At 39.3% G+C, this 22156-nt stretch overlaps 1 protein-coding gene across 3 annotated transcripts in view; it reads right to left on the bottom strand.

Moving 5' to 3' along the window:
• The window catches only part of LIMA1 (LIM domain and actin binding 1), an 80501-nt gene that overhangs the window by 6000 nt on the left and 52345 nt on the right, over positions 1–22156 (bottom strand). For 2 of the 3 annotated variants that reach the window (XM_028533450.2, XM_036019043.1), the window contains 5 exons: positions 14949–15033; positions 14067–14215; positions 11310–11417; positions 7375–7432; positions 5738–5850 (listed from right to left, as the gene is read on the bottom strand). In XM_028533450.2, the coding sequence (XP_028389251.1) occupies positions 5738–5850; positions 7375–7432; positions 11310–11417; positions 14067–14215; positions 14949–15033 (513 nt within the window). The remainder of the gene's footprint in view (positions 1–5737; positions 5851–7374; positions 7433–11309; positions 11418–14066; positions 14216–14948; positions 15034–22156) is intronic. The other variant, XM_028533451.2, reaches the window with a different exon arrangement.

The raw sequence follows: 22156 nt of genomic DNA, 5'->3' as shown, positions 1-22156 counted from the left end.
AGTAGAAATGGTTCCTCAATAACACCACCCACCTCCATTCCTAAGGGTACGGTCCCTTTAAAAAGAAAAACCTTAACGAATCAAAGACCACAGGCTACAACCTAGTTTACAGAGCATAAGGAAGGTATTTAAATGTGATCAAATGTTACTATATTGATTGCCATTGGAAGTCATTAAGGCATTATAAGGAGCTCTGAATTCTTTTTCTTATATGAACACTTCTAACAAGATAGGGCTTAAGTAGAGATGTCCTTGAATAGTTTAATTAGGTTTCTCTAAAAGGACGAGGCTCTTGTCTAGCAAGCAAAAGATACATTAAAATGTAGAATAATTGGATATAACACTACAATTGAAGCCACTGGAGAGGGCTTGTACAGTCACAATTCACAGAATGTAAAAGTAATAGGCTAATGTATTTATCAGATTGAGAATATTTTTCAGCTGCAGGGTGAATTCTGTATTTTTTAACACTCAACTTAGGAAAATAAGCATTCATTCTGGTCGGTAAAGACAGAGCAGGAGATGAATTTCACACGGTCTAAGAGGAAACGGGCATTATTCCGTAAAGGGCATTGAGGGTTACAGAGCAGCCCTCCACTGTGCACACACAGAGAGCACACTTAGGAGAGGGGTGCGGCCCAGGGAACAGAAGGGAGAACCTGAGAGAAAGCTGAAAGTTGAGCTCACATTAGGAGGAAAGTGGAAGGCAGGAGCAGAAATTAGGTACCGGGAGCAGGAAGCAGAAGCTGGAAGAGACAAACAGGAACCTTCAATGAATACACAGCATTTGGTGCGCCCTGGAGCGCTTTACTGCAACTGAGCTGTAACTCAGTTACAGACTCAGATCCATGAATAAGACCACGTTTTCTTTCTTTTTCAAGTAATTCTGCTAATTGCAGCAAAATCAGCCTCACTCGTATCTACCTGAGGCTGCAACATGTCCCAGCTCAGGAGAGAGAGCTTTTATGAGTCTTCACCCACACAAGGAGTATTTCATTAACAGTTGTTTAGTGTCTTACTACCTCCCACGCCTGACCCGTAATGGCTCTTTCTTGAATGGAGCCTTTACCCACACAAGTAAACAATTAGCCTTCCTCTTTAATATCAAAATCATACAGGCATATCTTGTTGTAATGCACACTGCTTTATTGAGCTTCACAGATTATGTGTTGTTTTTCTTCTTTTTTCTTTATTTGGTGGCTCTGCTGAGGACTTTTTTTTTTTTTTTTTTTAACAAATTAAAGGCAAGACCCTCCATCAGCAAAACACTACAACTCACTTTACTGCAGTGGTCTGGAACCAAACCCAGATACCTCTGAGGTATGCCTATAGACTGCTGCTCAGATATCTGACTAGCCACAAGCTTCTAACTAGCCAGACCTACCAGATGCCCATTATTCCTACTCATTTTTTACATAACCCCTTTTTAATATTATTTAAGGTTTATGAGGCAGCTGCCCAAAGGCCCTTATAGTTTCATAAAGACAAGAGGGTGCCAGCATGGTACAATGCCAAGTCAGAGTGGCTGCGGCTGTGCCTTCCCTCCATTTCCTCTGTCCTGGGCTCTCAGCCACTTTTCTGTAATTGCCCCCAAGTCTATTCAGACAACAGGAAGCGCAGTCAATGCCCACAAATCTCTAGCATTATGGTGGGCCTGGCGTGCATCCTGCCCACGCTTTCATGGTATGCTCGGACCTGGCGCAGCCACATTTCAAACATCGCCAATGTTAGAATGTTAGACCTTTTTAAAAATGTATTTTTTTCAGTATGTAAGATGTTTTCCCATCTCCCCTCTCTCACCCTTTTTCACAAGTCGAAACTAATGCGCCAGGATGTCAGAAGCCTTATCAAAGTTCTCACAGTCAGTAAATTAAAACTCAGAACTACCGACTCACAAACCAACAGAGCATTTTCTAAATTTTCCTGGAATGTTAAACTTCCATAACTGAAGGAAACTCTTTGGGAGAAGAGAGCAAATGCCAATCCAAATGAAAATAATCTCACTATAGCACTTGGATCAAACTAAAGTCTTTGTTTCAAATTCAAATATGTAGATAATATCTTTGGGATACTTAGGAATGAATGAGGTAATTTATGCATAATTGACGTTCATAAACACTGTTGTGTCTTTCCCATCTGAGGGATCGTGCAGGGCCTCTGCTAATCTGCATCTACTTAAAACCATTTTTCCAAAAAATCTGTATGACTTCATCTCCATCCTTTCATTCTCCTATCTTAAGTATATTTTTTAGTCTAATGAAGGCTCCAGTTGGGGTATGTATGTGTGTGGTTTGGGAGGCAGCAGCTGGCGACAGGCAGTGAAGTTAACTAGCCTTACTTTAATCAGAAGGAAATTCAGAACATCACAAAATGCCTATCATTCCCTCCTTCTAATTTGTGCAAAATACCTAGGTAATTAAATAAAAATTCTTCACCACACAGTAAATGATTGGGCCAATTCCGTACAGCCTTAACCCATACCCTAGCCTTCTGCGAAATTTTTGAAAGCATTTTGGGGATATTCACATCTTAAACAGACTGCTCCCCATGTAGAGGAAAGGTTGGTGCCCTGAGAAAGCAGGAATAATGTAGATAGTGAGAAAAGATTCTGGATGCCTTTATAGCATAATTCTGATTACTTTGCAAAAGAACATAAAACCTCCTATCCTGCTGTAGAGGAAGGGACAGCTGGCAGGGCATGGAGGGGGTGCCACAGTGCATGTCCTCTTGTACAGTCTCTCCGTGTCTTTTCTCCACATTCACCAGCAGGACCAGCCAAGGAAGCCTGGGACGGGGCTGCCCTGGACACCGTGGGTACAGCGGGTGTTTCCAGGGCCAGCTACTCCTCCTTGTATCTCCTCCCTTATCTTCCCCTCTGGGAACATTTAGGGAGTGACCTCTTTCAATGGGAGAACACAAAGCCTAAGAAACTTCTGGGTCTCTTGAGTCGAAATGTTCTGATCCTTTCACAGGGTCCACTGGTCTCTGCACCCAGAATAACACCCTTTCTGAGAGTGAACCTGCAACCTTAGCTTCGTTAGCACCAAGTCTCATCAACTGAGCTATCTGGTCAGTGTTCAAAACATACAGAATCCTTACTTTTAAAGACCAGTATCATTTTTTTTTTAATTAAGCTAAAATTTGAAATGAATCAAGTCTCAACCTTAAATATCCTATTTTCAATTATGGACAAGGCACTAAGGAAGAGTTTTTCCAGGGTGCACAGGGCCCCAAAAAATGTATTCTGAGTGAACAAGTTTATTCTTCCCAAAATGAAGAAACAATGTCGATTGCTGGTCTACAGCCACAAGACCAGTTACGCCAGCAGGTCTTCCTGTAAATACTAACGCACCTACAGTGCATTTACTTGCCTGCAGAATGTAAAGGGTCAATGTGAGGAAGAGATAATAAACTGCTCTTAAACAAAAGTGTAAACGTGATTGGGCCCCACCCCAGGCTCTGTGCACCATAACCATGTGAGCTTTGAACTATGGGCAAACACAGGCAGCAGGCCAGTTTACTCGGGTCCTAGACAATGTTCAAAGCCTGAGGTGTGTGGCTGGTGAAAGCAGGCCTGTCTGCATTCTACTGCTGAGAGACCAGGGCCAAAGAAGCAGGCGTGGGCCTGGGGAAGGTGCACGTGGCGCTTCGCCCCCATCTCCTCTTTGCAGTATGCCAGGAAGACCTGACTGAGATGTCTGTCGCTCACTGCTCATCAGCTCCGACTCTGGAGTTTGAATCAGGAAGGACCTTAAAGATCCAACCAAGGACTAGGAGGTCTGGTCTAGTCATTAAGGAGGGGATTTAAGACTGGATTGAGAATTCAAAAATACTCTAAAACAGATTTCAGTTCTTCGATTAGCCATGGAATTTCCCTAGTCCCTCAGTCACACAGAATCCACGGCCAAGTCTGATTTGCTAGCTGTCCTTGATCCAGAACTATAACCCAAGGATTAACATCTGGGCAGGGCTGCTGTTGGAGAAGAAATTAACCCCATGGCATTTGCTACTTTGTTGGACTCCAAATACTGGAAACGAAAGTGCTGATGACAGCATGAGTGGATTGTTAAGGCCAGAAGAGAAGATGGTCATGTTGAGTACATGTGCAAATTCAATTACTATAACCAGTTCTTCCTCCCTATACTTGCTTTCCCTTGTATATTTTTACCTTTTTCAGTAAACCTTACTCTGCTCATGAATCTCTGCTTCCTTTAAAATGGTCATGTTTAGCTCTGACTGATGTAGCTCAGTGAATGGGTTGGGCATCACTCCGCAGGCCAAAAGGTTGCCAGTTCGATTCCCAGTCAGGGCATATGCCTCAGTTGTGGGCCAGGTTCCCAGTTGGGGATGATCCATGTTTCTCTCCCTCTCTCTCTCCCCTCCCCTCTCTCTAAAAATAAATTTTAAAAATCATTTAAAAATAATAGAAAAATGTTCACATTTACCATCTTTACCCCTGCCCCCCTTTTAATCCGCCCTTTAAGCCTTGGATTCTCCCCTTTCCTCATCTGTGTTCTCTTCATCTTTTTTGTGCACTGGAACTTTCATAGGAACCCAGCAAGCCCACAGCAGAGAGATGCACACACAGCAGATACGTGCATGAGGATGGGGCAGTATAAACTACCTGAAAACTAATTCTGCCTGATGAGTTTCTCTCAAATGTTAAGTTTTGAAATAAAACTTAAGAGAACACCAGAGGAGAAAGACACTAAAGAAATATGGATGTTTTACCATTAATCCCAAAGAGTAAATTGGCATAATATTAGCAAAGCATTCAATTATAAAAAGTTAGCCCTGGCCTGTGTGGCTCACTCAGGGCACATGCCTAGGCTGTGGGTTCATTCTCTAGTTGGGGCGTGTGTGAGAGGCAACTGATCAATGTTTCTCTCTCACATCCATGTTTCTCTCCCCCTCACTCTCCCTCCCTTCCCCTCTCTAAAAATCAGTAAGCATATCCTTGGGTGAGGATAAAAAAAAAGTCAGTTTTAATAATAATCAGCCTATAATAGGTATTGGATTTTTTTAACCTTTGTTTATTTTTATGGAAAAATATATTTGTTCATAGAAAGGGAAAAGATGGGTTTAAAAAAATTGGTGAATGAAAAGAGACCATTCTACTAGCAAACTGAATTTTGGGGGGGGGGGGGGGGTACAAAAATTTTGTTCATTCCTTAACATCTAGTATTATACCAAAGCATAAGTGTTACTTGAATGTCCATTTTTACAGCAAATGGGCTGGCCGCCAGCCCTCATTGGAATGTCACATTCTTTCTTTCAATATGCTGACGGCTAAGCACATGATGGTAACGTTCCTCAGACCTGGGAGCCTCTCTCTTGAAGTCGACATTGCACGTTCCTGTCCAATGGGCTGATTTTAACTTAATGGATTTTTCATATTTCCCATTTTGTGATCTTTTACCCATTCACAGATTTATGAACTTGGACTTTAAAAAAAATCATGTTATTTTCTTTAACTTCAGGTTTTCTTAAAACTGTCATGAATTTTCCAGATTTCAAACTGAGTGCTATTAGACAGTTTCCCTGCCTCCTGGACCAAACATCTGAGCAGAAGCAGAAAGACTTCCAGGAAAAGTGACTGGCCTTAAGTGTGTCCTTATTTGGTATTTTCATCCCCGGGAAAGCAAAAACAGGTTACAATGAACATAATGATAGAAGGTGCAATAAGCTCCACTAGTAAACTGATGTCTAAAGGCTCGGAGAGAAATTGCCACCATACCTTCACTGCTTTGGGAGGAGAACTTTCAGAAACGCTGGAGGCTCTGGCATCTGGACTCAGTGGCTTGGGATGGACAGGTTGCTGGATCTCACTCTTAACCTGGGAGTTACCTGCTTGGGTTACAAAAGGAAGACATTTTTTAGTGCCTCATGGAGGATCTCAGAAAAGGTTCCTCCCCAAAGCAAAGTTTAGACACCTTCAATCATAACAGGTCATTTCAACACCAAGAAGAACACTGCTTTTCTACTGAGAAATATTCTAATGCTAAAAGCTATGCTCTTAGGTTCTCTCACAAATCAGGTTTTCCAACAGGCTTTCTCAGCCTTTCCACAAACAGCGGGAATCCAAACCACTCTCTATGAGGAACTTTCTGCCCTGTAGTTTTTTGTCATTTCTAAAGGCTGTTTATAGACTTTGGTGACTTTTTGGTAATTAGTATTCCCAGTAACTCCTTCTGGGGTGCTTGAGAGAAGAAATTTTAGAATGCATCTATGAGAGTAGGAGAGAGGGAGGGAGAGAGGGGGAGAACGAAGAGAGAGAGAGAGAGAGAGGCGGGGGAAAGAATTTGACACTGTCGTTTTGGTCAGTTCTATTGCAGATATCCATGGATAGAATATGGAGAAAGACTCCATGAAGTTTTTTTCTTCATGATCACCGACATTTCGCCTCGTAAGTTAATTTCCTACCAATACACTCATCATGTGGAAAACTCAGAAGGCACAGAAAAGTCATTTACCAAGGAAAATAAAAGAATTCCTTATAATCTAGAGTTAAGTCAACAAAGTACTAAAAGATTACAGCTCATTTTTAAAAAAAGTTTTGCAAACCTAGTCAAAACTCAGAAAAATTTCTAGTCTAAGCAAAATGATTGCAAAGGAATGTTCCTGGATTCGAGCAGCAAGAGTTTCTTTCTGAAATTTTAAGGTAGGGCTTGTGAGAGACTTGTTTAGCTCGTACTTCTACTTTAGTTGCTGAGTTTTCAGTGTCTAATAAACTAACCAGGGAGAAGGTAGCAATCCAAATACATATATAAAAGTTACATATATAAAACTTTTTATGAAGATCAAAATCACAGTGGATATAGTAAAGGGAAAAAAACAAAGGTTTTTATCTTTGGGAAAAGTGAGACTCAAAACAACTCCAAAATAGGATGAAACGGGTGGTCAAATTCAACACCAACAAGGAAATCTCTAGAATCTGGCTTGAGGGTGGATTATGATAACACATTGAGATAAGTGGGGAAAGACAGTTTTAATAGGTTACTCAAATACCAATTCTTTATTCCTTTAAATGAATGAACTCCATGGCCAAGCTTTTATTGAAATGAAACTTAATAATTCATTTTGAACAGCTTTAAACCGGAAAAGATTTGGTATAAAAAGTAGGATAAGTTCAGTGAGAGAAGTATCAATAGTATTCGGTTTGCTCCAAGTTAATCATATATAATTGAATTTAACTTCTCCCTGAGCCATGAAATATATGAAGGGTATTCAAGCATCCGTCCTTAAAACCAGGTGAAAGATCTCGTGAGATGAACTTAATATTACGTTCTCAACATGGAGAGACATCCCCGCAACAACTGAATATGGGATAGAGAACAAAACCTTCACCCTCTAGATCTAAGAGCGAATGCTTACGGAAGTCAGCTTCAGTAGCTGGGGAACGGGCTGCCAGGCTATTCTCAGTTGCAGAAACCTACAAAAAAGGGGGGTGGGATTAAGAATCACATTAAAAATAAATGAGCAAACTGCTGTTAATGCCATAGAAACCTGCTGACTCCAGTCAGTCACTGGCTGCCTGGGGGAAATAACAGGCCCCAGAACAGCTGAGCATTTAAACAAGAGGCAGCAAAATGTCTTTTATGAGGATATTAACATGCCTCTCAATTACAGAGTAAGGCCAGAAACAGGCAGCACTCTGCTGCCAAAATTGTGCATCATCTCCCTTTACAAAAGAACTTCCAAACCATATCTTTTGATTCTCATAAAAAGGGGGGTGCAAACAAAACCCTCTATCCACTAGTGCAAAGCTCCTCACCACAAACCGTAACTCATATAAGCATAACTCACTCCAAGGCAAAATAAAGTCTTTACATATAGAAAGTATTCTTAGTCTTTAATTTTCCTAGCTCTTTATTTCCCAACCAAAGACATTCTGCTGAAACAAGCTTGCTAGTACAGAAGACTTCCTTATAGCTGTCAAGCACACTTATCTAAAACCAACCTCTGTTATTACCTTCAAGGTTAAGTTCCCACTTAATCTCAGTCTCAACATAGCAGCATTTAACAAGAGAGCAGATCTCAATATATCGGTGTCTATTTTCCCCACAAACCATCAAATTTAAATAGAAGAACTTGCTATTAGCTTTCTCTCTCCTTTCTACCGGCCCCTAGGTCTCCCTGGTATCTTCCTCCACAGAAAAATGAGGGGTCAACAGGTGACCGAATGTGCACTCTTCATGTAATAAGTCACTCAGACATCAGGGGTTCTATGAGTGCTGCCAAGAGTTGGTATCAGGCTGTCTAATGTACTGAACACATTTGCAATGAAATATTAGAGATTAAGGTGTTGCCTGGCTGCACCTGAATTTTAGCATGGTTATTTTTCCCACCACTCTCTTTTTATTACAGGAACTCTGGCATAGTATAAAATGAACCAGTATAATGATATCCAATATTTACTGAATGTTTACTATTAATCACCAAAATGATCACCTTACATGCATTATTTCATTTAATGACATGAAATAAATTTTCTAACAGTTGTGCATGGCCATGAAAAGCTCTTTAATTCTTGCTAATTAGTAGGTGCATCCACCCCACAGTGTTCTCTCACCTCTAACTTGATCACCTTGAACCTAAAAGGTAAAGTTAATGCCAATCCTGACATCATTGCACATGTCCGGTCAGATGACTTCACTGTAGGCACAGCCAGGAGACAGCATGTGAGATTTTGCTCAAACATTTTATGAAGGGGAAGTACAAATTCATTCACAAGAGGGGAAGGGACAAACAATTCCTTTACAAACTATTCCATTTGAGGCAAGTTCACCCTAGCATTAGCGTCTTTTTGTAACAAATCGAAGCTCAAATAATCCTTAGGTGTTGGTTAACAAACACCAAGCAAATAGCCAAAAGGAAAACAGAGGCTCTGAAAAATTTTACGAATTTTAAGGCAGTGAAGTGTTTATGAACCTGCAGTGTGTGCCTGAAGATAATGCCCCATCCTTAACACCTTTGTTCCCCACCCACTCCCCAATTCACGATTCAGTTGTATTGATCCTCTTTCAGGCTCTAATTAAAATGTTCCCATCCAGCCCTGGCTGGCGTAGCTCAGTGGATTGAGTGCGGGCTGGGAACCAAAGTGTCCCAGGTTCGATTCCCAGCCAGGGTACATGCCTGGGTTGCAGGCCATAACCCCCAGCAACCGCACATTGATGTTTCTCTTCCTCTCTCTCTCTCTCTCTCTCTCTCTCTCTCTCTCTCTCTCTCTCTCTCCCTCCCTTCCCTCTCTAAAAATAAATAAATAAAATCTTTAAAAAAAAAAAAAAAAAAAAAAATGTTCCCATCCTCCAGTGAAGCTCAGAGTTCCAGTTTCAAATCATGAACCCAATCAAGAAAGCATGAAATTAGACACAGGGATGGGGCAATCTGAGCATTATTTTCCAGAGGATCATTTCTGAAACTATGCACCTACGATAGATTGGGGGATTTCAGTGCTGGGAATATTTTCCCCTAAAATGTCTTTTTTTAAATAAAGATTTTATTCATTCATTTTTAGAGAGAGGGGAAAGGAGGGAGAAACAGAAAGAAACATGGTGTGTGAGAGAAACATCACGGTTGCCTCTCCCATGCCCCCACTGGGCACCTGGCCTGCTACCCAGGCATGTGCCCTGACTGGGAATCAAACTGGTGACCCTTCAGTTCGCAGGCCAGTGCTTGATCCACTGAGCCACACCCATCAGGGCTAAAATGTCCTTTTTATAATATATAAGAAAAATTCCAACATATTTACTTATTCTTAAGACAATCTTCCACTTAAAAAACGGGAAACCCAGGCATCTAATGAGAGAACTCACTTGCTACATGACATGTAAGCCATGTGACTAATGCCTGACTGAGCTCACTATTGCAGGGATGCGTGTGATTCATTTGATTGTTTTATGATTATGAAACACATTACTGCCAAGTGTTTTGTCTTATTATTTCAACATAGGCTTGTAATGTTTTTGTAAAGCAAAGTGATTTAACTTTTCTAATTTTTTTTCCTGTTCTAGTCTGTGATTCACACCACATAGCCATTCATCTGAGGCCATTTTCCCGCATGCCCACTCCCGTCCAACCAAGTGTGCAGCGTGTCTCATGGGTTCCTGCCAGTATTCTGTCAATACAGCAAACCTTTAAAAGTCCGTCATAGTGAAATATGTTTGAGAACTATTGCTGTTAACCAATTTTAATGATCTCTTCACCTTTTGGAAGAATGGCCTCAAGAGGGTCCATAAAGTATAACAGAAACAATGTTTTTTCTCCTAACAATCGTTGTCATAGATTTGAAAACTCTTCCTCCTTATCTAACTTAACATTTGATTATTATATTGACCAAAAGACCGAAGAGATTGGGTAACAGATCGGCAGAGAAAATGATAAATTCAACTGCCATACATGTTGTTGCTTACTCCAACTAAGCCATTCTTCTAACATTAAGTGCATAAAATACAAATCTAATTTGCTTATAACCTCCCCCTGTCTTTCTACCACTGCAGGACTACCTTCAAACTCTTAAGGGTAGCACACAAAGCTTTTCAAGACCCACTCTGGCTTACTCCCTCCACCTGTCTCTCTCCATTGCCTGTATGGACCTCCTTCTCTAGCCAAGTCATCTTGGTTTGGATCTCCAATTTCCACTCCTCTGTTATGTCTTCCTGGAATACCCTCCTCTTTCTTTGCTTGAACTTCTTTTTCACTTGGCCTACTTTGACACATTCTTCAGGACATCACCTTCTTGAGAAAGTTAGGGTAAGTGTCCTTAGCCTCAGCTTCCATGGCCCTGCATCGTCCTCTCACAGCTGTTCACACTGTTTCATGACTACCAACCTGTTACTCCTCTCCCTTCTACTGTTAGCTTCCTTGCAGATGAAGACCACATGGAACGGTATGTTCACATGTAGTTTTTAAGCTTAGCATTTCCTGTGCTTAGTATAGTGTCTAGCTTTCAAAATACTTTGAGTGAAAGAATAAGATGTTCTGGCACAAAATGAGTTAATATTATACAAATACTTTGAAGATAATATTTCTAATCAAAACAGATTTTTAAAAGTCATTTTAGCTCTCTGCCCTCTGAGCATCTGCTGAGCAAAAGAATTTTCCAATGAGGGTTCATTATTTGGTCAGCTATAAGTTGCAGAGCTTCCCAACCAAAATTATGTGACCTGCAAAAACAACAATCTGTCCTGGCAGCTGTCACCAAATTCCCAGACACTCTGCAGCCCAGAGTCAGAGTGGTTTCTAATTTTGAGCATCTAATTTAGAACACATGCTTCCTTGGCAACTGGACATCAGACTTTCCAACCCACCTTTTCTCCATCTTGATGGGAGACACAGACCTCAGGACCCGGGGGCACGTTCTCCTTTTGCTCCAACTTGTGCATTTTGATTTCACTGCCATTGGCTCTCAGTTCATTCTGAAAAATAAAAATAGCCTGTGAACTTCTTTAAAAGTCTCAAAAAATAAAGTAAAATAAATTCTCACTATCCTATCCTCTTCATTGCACAATTAAGTAAACTTGGAATGTAAACAAACAAAAAAAATTATTTTAAGAGGCCGGAGGTCAAATCAAACCCCTAATTATCACAAGCAAAACCCATTGGACTTGTGAAATGACAAAAGCAGCTTTGTGGGCACACACCTCAGAGTTAAATATCTGTACACTAGGTAAAACTGGTGCTCATTAGAATACAGACACATCAACACAGACACACACACAGACCACCCCCAGCACACAATGTTCTTGTGATTCACTCTTCTAGCAGCAGAGCTTGTGGGAATGCAAAGCTGGTGAGTTTTATCACAAAAGACCATTCTGGAGCAGGGAAAGGAGATGCCAAGTGCCAATAATTAAGAAAATATACTGACCATATATATATATATGCTCGGCCTGGAAAGAGAGACAGGGATGATGTATATATATGAAAACAAATTATATTTAATGATATCATAAAACAATCTTCTTAAATGAGACTTCAAAAACATGTTTTTTTGCATAAAATTCACACATTGTACTAAGACCTACCTTATTCTACTTCTCATAACAGAGCCTCAACATAAAAAGCAGGCATTAATACTGTCATAGAAATAAGCACAGTTTTTTTTTCTTGCAAAGACCACTTGGGGCAAAATACTGAAATTAACTTTATTTATTGGATCCAAAATCAGTATAGAGGTAGATGAATATGAACATTTCCTATCATTAATCTGTTAGTAATCTAGTCCCTTTCTGTTGCCTGTGATTCTGTAGGCATGGGAGAAAACAATTTATGGCCACAAGGCCAATGGAAGGGGTGTGAGTGGGACTGATTTACTCATGTGTGGAATTCCAGATGAAGGCCCACATTCTGGAGGTGCATCTGCAGGAAGGAGCTGGTGGCCAGCACTACAGAAGATGACAGCACAATGGGCCAGCCACTCATTCCGAACCCCATCCCAAAGCCCAGCCTCCAGAGTCCCTGCCATGGAGCCTGTGCCTTGTTACAACCTACCTCTGTGAAGTGGCCTGAGAAATTCTTTTGAGATGAGATAAAATGTACTTTTTACAAGAATTCCTAAAGTATTTCAACTCTTAAAATTTTCAGAGATGGAGAAATGCAAAGCAGAAACGATCAGGAGTTAAAAAAAAAAGTCACTGAACAGGTTTTTCCACTTAGGGAGTCCCCTGGCCAGAATGTTTACAGCAGGAGGGCACTAAGAAGCAGCAAAGTCCTGGAACATGAGGGAATAAAGCTCCACAGATCACCCGTTTGCCGTATCTCCTGCCCTCTAAGAGAAGTCTAAGTTTGCTCACTTTTCATACTCAGCATTGATGTACACACATCTCTTCTGAACATTACAGTGAAAACTCAAGATGAAATTATTCACTGCTCAGAGACTTAGGTCACCAGTAAATACTACTAGAATGCATGCTTAATAATGTGGGAAAAGAAGGCTCAACTCCTTCATAAAGCAACATGCTTTATGATTTCCAACAGGCACCAGATTCAGTCTGCCTGGGAACAACACAATTCACTACGAGTCCTCCACCTTTGTTAAAAGACATCAAGAGATTAATAGTTTGCAGTCTGCAATCTTACAAGGAACAAATATTTGAAAAATACATATATAGGTATGTGTACACGTGTATATATGTGTGTGCACATACAAACAAAGGGCATTTAAAAAATAACTTCAGTTAAGAAGTTCCTTAGTGTCACCCTGCCAGTTAAGCCTAGATAAGTATAAAATGAAAAGACCCACCATTCTATTTAGAATACCAAATATTTTGTTCTTACTCAGCACATCATCTTCTCCTTTCTCTCCCCTTTTTTCATCCACTATTCTCTTTTTTTAGGAAAATCATCACATAACAAGTAGTGAAGATTAAATAGGTCATATATGGTAGAACTTCATTTGTAAGAAATGTTGGAAAGAGGCAAGTTCATAAAGACAGAAAGTAGATCAGTGGTGGCCACGGGGACTGGGAGTGAGTGTGTAGGCATCCGATTTCTTTTGGGGATGATGGAAATGTTCTGGAATTAGACAGTGGTGATGGTTGCACAACCTTGTGAATATACTACAAATTCCTGAATTTTACACTTTAAAATGGTGATTTTATCATATGAATTATATATCAATAAAAAATTGCAAAAAACCCCACTCTATATTAATGCTGCATATATTTAATATTTCTCTCCATTATTTATTTGCCCTTTCTTCCCTCAAAAACAAAAATTAAATAAACGTTTCTGTTAAAACTAATAAAATACTACTTCTTGAACAAAGAAGCCAAGATTAAGTAGAAGAGTCAGGAAAACTCTCAATGACATTACTGGATGGTAACATCACAAAAAAATGAGTGGGGTGGGAATGAGATCCAGGAAAGCAAAGACAGGATTAGAATGTGGGAAGGATGGAGAATAAAACTAAGGCAGGATTTCTGTGAAAAGAGAATGGAGGGTGGGGAGACAAGGGGAGGAGCCCGGGCTCCCAAGTCAGGGGTCTGACCACATTTCTAGTTTCTGTGCTCAGTGACCATTTGCTGGATGAATGAATGAATGAATGAATGATACATAACACATACTGTATAGTTGGTAGAACTGCTTTGTTTGGACACAGCTGCCTGGTACTTGGCCATTCGATCCTTTATGGAGGTTTCTGACAGGCGTGGGATCTCCAGATTTCGTCTCGTCTCACTTTTCTCCAAGCTGAATGCAGGAGTTGACACTTGACCTGGAAGCATGCAAAATAAAAAAAGCTTTATTAGAAGATAAAATGTGATTTCAGTGGTTTTAGATTCCCAGTTTGGAGCGATTGTAATCTAATGGAATCAATTTCTTTGACTGAGTACAGAGAAGGAAAGCAGGAATGTAACTGGTCAACTATATGGTAATAGTCACTCACTTTCCCAACACTGTAAGGAGAACCTTTACCATAATTGAGTACTGTATATTTGGAAATTTTGGCTTTTCAACATATGAAAAAAATTAGAGCTCAATGTAATTTTATTTGCATTTCTTTGATTACTAGGAAACTGATGATTTTCTTATGTTTATTAATACAATTTTTTTCTTTTGTATAGTACCTTATATGCCCTTCAAAACATAATAATTCCACCCTCGAAATGTTTTTGTTACCATCAGTAGTACAGGATAACCAATCTTGATAGAGGATACTGCCCATTGGTGGGAGCCCTCATGCCTCAAGTGACCACGGAGCCAAAATTGTCCGTAGTGCTTCTCCTGGAATCCTGCAGAGGTACCATTTGTTTACCACAGGTCGCCACTGACAAGGATGGGTTAAAAACACAGAGAAGCTATTTGTGGAGAGCAATGAGGTTTGGGAATGGCTTGTATATAACAGATAGACTTCCTTTTCATTTGTGTCACTCTTCCTTCAAAAGCATTGGCTGTTTACTAATGAGTACTTCCCAGAGAATGTCATGCACTTGGAACTCTCTGCTTACTTGGCCCTATTTCCAAATCATCCAGAGAATAGTTGTTTTCAGAGATCTTCCTTCCACCTGCACTTCGGCTTTGGGCCCGAAGAATCTGTTTGGAAAACAAAACCCAGCAATAAATTTTGCATAGAAGATGGGAAATCTTGATACAATGTTCAAAAAGGATGACTGCAAATCTCCTTTATAAATAAAATCCAGAAGAGATTAGACTTTATTTTCATTTCTATACTCCACAGAAGGTGTTTTTAGTATTATAAATATTAAGCAGTACCTATTCATAGGTGCCCAGGGAAAAATAAGTTAACTATGCTTAGGTTATGCTCCCTGCTAATAATCACTGCCTAACCAGCTTAACCAGAAAGCCTTGTAATTTAAATAGTCGTTGAGGGGAATCTTCATGTCCCAGATGATAATGACACGTGTCTCCAAAGTGCCAAGTCCTGATGGCAGTATCTGCTGTTTCCCTTCTCCATTCGCCTTATCCCTGCTGTTGCGGCCCTAGGTGGACTACTGAGTTACTGTTCTACACGGTTCTTCCACTTTCCAATCAAGTCTCTATGATACTGGCATCCTCCCAAGTAGTGCAAAATACATAATTACCCCCAAATATATATCTATGTTACTCTCTTGTTTAAAATTCTTTAAGGATTCCTCATCACTCCTTGAATTAAATCTGAAATGCTTAGTATGTCACAGAAGACCAGTTCTAGACCTGGCCCCTACCTCCCCTCTCTCGGTATACTCTTTCCTTACCCTTATCCTCTAGGAAAAGCTAACTGCTGTGAGGTCCACGATATTGTAAACGAGTTCCCTTTACCAGGATTACCATTTTATTCTTGTGTTGTCTAGCAAATGCCTGTTCTTTCAGGACTTGGTGTAAACTAAGCAACCTATCCTCTGTGAAGTCTGTCCTGCCCATGCTACATAGGTCCAAGTCATCCTTCCTCTGTACCCAAGGTACCTGGTTACACTTCCAGTACACTGCTTATCAAATTGTTGTGTGTCCTTCTACTGGACCAGAATCTTACTGAGGGCAGACACCATGCCTGTCTTTTTTAAGTAGAAAGTGAATGGTACAGATTTTTTGACTAAAGTATTTTGGGATCCTGTAAATTACTACATTTCTATCTCTTGAACTAAAGTAGATCTCTAGCCCTGACCCAGTGTGGCTCAGTTGGTTGGGCATCATTCCACAAAGTGAAAAGTTGCCTGTTCACTTCCTGGTCAGGGCCCTTGCCTGGGTGGCAGGTTCAGTCCCCATTTGGAGTTCGTATGGGAGGCAACTGATGGATGTTTCTCTCCCTCTCTCCCTCCCTTACCTTCTCTCTAAAAGTAAATAAATAAAATCTTAAAGCAGATCTCTAATTAAAGTTACAAATTACATACTTTTACATTTTTATTTATTGACGAGAGAGAGAGAGAGAGAGAGAGAGAGAGAGAGATTGGTTTGTTGTTCTACTTATTTATGCATTCATTGGTTGATTCTTGTATGTGCCCTGACTGGAGGTCAAACCCACAACCTTGGTATATTGGGACAACACTCTAACCAACTGAGCTACCTGGCCAGGACACAAATTATAATTTTTAAACCTAGAAAAGCAACTCACTAGAAAGTCACTCACTGCCACAGAATGTTCTCTTGGTACACAGCATGTCATGTGTATTAAGATAGTAATGAGAGCCGTCAGCCACATCCTATCATTTATATCTCAAGATAACATGAAGTAGAAAAGATATCTGAAACCCCATATAACAGGAGATAAGATCTGGTTCGCTTTTGAATTCAACATTAGTAAAATAGCTATTAAACCTCTAAGTTCAATGGATTAATCAACGCAACAGTAAAGTTTAAAACTGAACTATCACTTATTTTTTTTAAAGATTTTATTTATTTTTAGAGAGAGGGGAAGGGAGGGAGAAAGACAGGAAGAGAAACGTCAGTGTGTGGGTGCCTCTCCCATGCCCTGCACTGGGGATCTAGCCCCCAACCCAGGCATGTGTCCTGACTGGGAATCGAACTGGTGACCCTTTGGTTCACAGGCTAGTGCTCAGTCCACTGAGCCATACCAGCCAGGGCTGAACTATCACTTATGTTAAGCCACATTCTCATACCCCTACATACTACCTTCAGAAGTCAGAGCCATGGATTGGTCTGCTTATATTATACAAAAACAAAACAAAACAAAACAAAACATAGTTTCTTGCAAATTTAACATACATTTAAAATAATTGATCTCCAGTCAGCTTTGCTATTTACATTATTAGTTGAATCTATTTTTAATAAAAGCCAAGATTAGCTATAGCAACTCTAACCTCGCCACATTACACTCAGGTCAGCTGCACCATTAATCACATTCTCGTTGTTCAGATGATGCAACATACTCTCGCTTTGGGAGCAGTCACTGGTCTGGAAATGAAGATCACTTGCCAAAGAGAAAAGATAAATTTGGCAGGATAACCTCCCATCCACATTTTTTCCCAAAACATTTCTCATTTGCAAATAATTAAAGTACAGGAAATTCCAAAGATTTGTCCCAAATGCTGCTGCACTGTAAGATGATCGCTATAAAAATCAGAGTTTTCAGGGCTCAAAAAGAGAGAAAGCCTGGAAATATACTTTTTTTTTAAAACTGAAAGTGAACAGGTTCTTCATTCTTAATATTAGAGCAGTATTTCAAATATTTCCAGTTTGTCAAAGGTAAAGTTCAAGTACAATTCAAAGAGTATGTGTTGCATGTCACAACCTGCTGAGAGTACAGTTTTCTGTCTGTACTTACAGTCACACAAAAGTCCCCACACTGGCATTACTGGGAGCAAGATCACTTAGAATTAGAACATATGTTCTGCCAGGGCAGAGACTTTCTTCAGCTTTAGATGCATAAAATTTCCCATCTTTGCTAGTTTTTCATGTAAAACTTCAGGTTGCATAAAGGGCCTTAAAAAAAAAAACTTCTGGTTCATGAGGGTATCAATACTCTGAATTATCTTCTTTCAAATACTAAAAAAAGTGAATGTACAAAGCTATTTGGTCTTAGAAAAACAGAAAAGGAGAAACATCTCTGGAAATCAAAGTTTTATTGACACAGGTTCTGAGAAGGAATACAGCTCTGAGAGAGCTTTAAGGAAATCCCTGGTGAAGCATTTTCAAAATATCTTTTCATTTCTAAACCACTCAAATATGCAGAATAACAAGATCTCAGATGCATTTACTACAACTTTCATGATCCTCATTTTACAAGTGGTAATCTGAGGTACAGGAAGAAGGAGGAGTTTCCTCCAATATTTCTCAAGGAAGTAGAGGAGCACAGAAAGAAAAAAAACAGGAATTCTGATATTGACATACTCTTCTGTAATATATTTTTATCGCTTTTCAGCCCTTTTTTATTCAGATGCCCGAGGGAACCCTAGTCATCATAATCTGTTAAGAAAAGAGAGAAAAGACAAGACACTTTAAGGCTTTCGGGAATGTCCTAGACCTTGACCTCACCCCCTCCCCAAGTCCCCCTTCCTGTCAGCTGACTGCAGTAACTCTATGTAGTGCCAACGCCCCTTACACACTCCCTGTGAAGCCATCCACACATCAACATGTACACACAACAGAGTAAGAGGTTGGGGATTTTAGCTAGTAGTTCACAGAATTTCTTTTCTCTGGACATTTTTTTTGTATTGATTTTAGAGAGAGAGAGGAGGGACAGAGAAAGAGAGACACTGATTTGTTGTCCCATTTATTTATGTATTCATTGGTTGATTCTTGTATGTGCCTTGACCAGGGATCAAACCTGCAACCTTGGTGTACTGTGATGACGTTGTAACAAACTAAGCTACTCTGCCAGGGCTGGAAATTGTCTTGAAAGAAGTAAAATCAGTTAGGTCCCAAATGTCAAGTGAAAAGCAGGATTTTCTGTCCCCTGTACTCTTATTTTCAGAAAAAATTCTCTTTGAAAGTTGATTTTCAATACTTTAACTTACTGAGAGACTCCTACTTCTCTCAGCCACTTCCTTCATTCAACCTTGTTTAACTTTGACCTTCCTAGAGACTCTTGTGCCTCCAACTCAAAGGTGGAAGAAGAATAACTTTTAGGGAAAAATCAGACTGTGCTGAACCATATATGGGTAGCACAGGGTATAGATAAAACCTGGCCTTAATTTCTCAAAGTTTTGCAAGATAAACATTCCCTTTTCCAGGGACCTTCTTAGAAAAAATAGACTTCATTTAAGCAAACTAACACATAGTGAAGGAGGGAACACTGATCTCCAGGGGTGGGATTTCTCTACTTTTTCTGTATTTCTAAGCATCTACAAAAATTTTGTGTTACTCTTTCAATTAAGAAAAAAGAAATGGAAACATTTCATATCTATTAAGTTAACATAAACAGATAAAAATGATAAAACCAAATTCTGATGAGGTGCTGGAGAATTAATGATGCCCTTAGATTGTGCTAATGGTGTTATAAAATAGTACAATCTTTGAAACAAGTTGAATATACGTAAGAAGAATGTTTAATGAATTACATCTTTCAGCTATGATAACATCACTTCAGTAATATAGCCCCCCATCCCAAATAACTAAAAAACCCCACTAGTGCCAAGATGCTTAGAGCTTTTTTATTAGGCTAAAAAAAGAAACTACTTACTGGGGAATGATTACACTGTATAATGAAATACCACATTCCCATAAAAGGATAACTATGTGAACTAGGAAGATACATTGAAAGGTGTATATAAAAAAGACCAAACAAAAGATAAAGCACATGTAACAGTGAGCACACAGTGACTAAAGCCATGTAAAAACTAGGTACACAGTGATAAGGATATCATTGCACACAACTGATGAAGATTACTCTTTTTTTCCTGGTTTACTTGGCATTTTCTTTTCCTTTCTGGTTTACTGTGTGTGTGTGTGTGTAAGAGAGAGTGCTCAGATGACTATTTCATATATGTAAGAAAAACAAACTTCCCAATCCCATAAGCTTCTAACTCAAGAGTTTTAGTACAAATCTGCTGTATTGCAACACATTTCTCCTCTTCACTCCCCTGATGTTTTTGTTCAGTTAAGAGACTATACAGTGTGGGAAGAGAAAAGATAATTAAATTCTTTGAGAACAGAGCTGTTGATATGTTTTAATTTTTTCCCAGTTTCCTTAGATTTCAAAGAGGTGTAAGTCCATGGCCAGTTGCTCTTATCCAATAAATCATTCTTATGATATTCATGAAGATAGTGTTACATGGTAGAAAGGGCACCACACAGTTTCAGTCCTTGTTCTGATACTAATTAGCCACATGACATTGGGTATATCAGTTACTCCTCTGACCCTGGCCGTTTCCAACCACAAAATATGGATTGTAATATTTTAACTGCCTGGGAGCAGTGAGCTGGATTAAATAACCTTACAGTCCCTTATAGTTCTGGGATTTATTTCAATGATCTTGACAGGGATTTCTCACTCATTGGAGCCCACTGATAAATTAGAAGGCTAGAGAAAATGACTAATACATTCACGCAGAGACACACCTATGTTGTCTAATCCAGGATTAAGTCCCATAGCAAGAAGACAAATGTGGTAACATCTGGGGGGAAATGATGTCTTCCTGGCCCCTCCAAACTCTAATATAGTCAACATTGCTTAGAGAATGTTCTAGTCCCCTGCCATTAGTCTTCAACATGTTTTATTGTAATGAAACCAGTTAAAAAAAACTAGTTATGTATTTAGTTGCCATGAAGGTAAGCAGAAAAGAGATGACTGGTCTCCAGCTGGCAGATCAAGGACAGCCACTTAGGGCAAAAAAGAGTGAGAAAGAACAGAATTCCTTTTTTATAAAGGAATTCCTTATTTATACTGGTATGAGGTCTTTGAGAAATAATCTGCTATAGAGAAAAGTCATTTTTATTTTTATTTGAAATCATGGAAGAAGCTATAAACTATAGGTGAACATAATAAATCAGCAAAAATTTAGTTTTAATAGGATATATAAGAAAGACAGCAATGAGAGAAAAAGATAATTCTTTTGTTTATTTAACAAAACCAGTTATCCACATTTAGAGTACTAGCAATGTATCTAATGGAGGTATAATTGCTGGATCAATTTAAGATTTCTAATTCTTGATAAGCAAGTTAAAGATATACTTCTCTACATTAGGGTGACCACAATAATGTTAACTGTTATTCAAATCCCTTTCCTCTCTAAGCCCATCTTAAAATTATGATTTAAAAATATGCAATTAATACCAATTATAAACATCCTCAGAATTGTACTCTTGGAGTTTAATTCTAAATAATTTACTTGAGACATCAAGAAAGCAGAAGAAAAATCTTATTAAGATAACATTAAGTAGACAAGGGAACACATGCAATTATTAACCATGAAAGGAGAAAATAAAATGTTATGGGTAATTTTATAACAATGTAGAGATTCCCTATGGACATCTACACATTCTCCAAGAAGGCAAACATAAACTATTTCTTTGATGTAGGCTACAGATTCATGGGCTATGGATAAAATATCTGACAAACACAGAGCAGACTTTAGCTTGGTTTCCTTATTTTCTCAAAGGCTCGCTCCACTCCACCAACACATACACACTGTTAGGTGCCAGTGTTATGTAAAGGCAAACAAAATACTAAGTGTCACTTTCAGGAACTTACAAGAAGGAAAACCACAAAAATGCTGGACTGTTTAAAGAAGGATAGTTGAAGTCTCATATTAACAAGTGAAGTTTTTGTTGGCATTTTGGTGATCGCCATTAATATAATGATCCTGATGATAAGAGGAACAGAAATTCTAAGAGAAATTCATGGGTTTAGAAGTTTAAGAGGAGGGAAGTAGCAAAGGAGTGAAAAGGGGGTGGGATAAGGGGAACTCCCATTTTTATTTCAGATACTTCTATTTTTAGCTGACTGAACTGTTTACCTTTGAAATATAAAACAACTTAACACAATTAAAATATGACTAATTAGAAGCATTAAATTATACCATAAATAACATCATAATTACATTAGCCAAGGTAAAAATGAAGGAGAGAATCCTAGAAGCAGCAAGAGATAAGGGGACAGTAACCTACAAAGGAGTTCCCATCAGACTGTCAGCTGATTTCTCAAAAGAGACCTTGCAAGCAAGAAGGGGCTGGAAAGAAGTATTCCAAGTCATGAAAGGCAAGGACCTAGATCTCAGATTACTCTATCCAGCAAAGTTTTCATTTAGAATGGAAGGGCAGA

The sequence above is a fragment of the Phyllostomus discolor genome, chromosome 2, assembly GCF_004126475.2.
Source record: "Phyllostomus discolor isolate MPI-MPIP mPhyDis1 chromosome 2, mPhyDis1.pri.v3, whole genome shotgun sequence".
Lineage (NCBI taxonomy): Eukaryota > Metazoa > Chordata > Mammalia > Chiroptera > Phyllostomidae > Phyllostomus > Phyllostomus discolor.
This window is presented reverse-complemented; position numbering and strand designations above follow the sequence as displayed.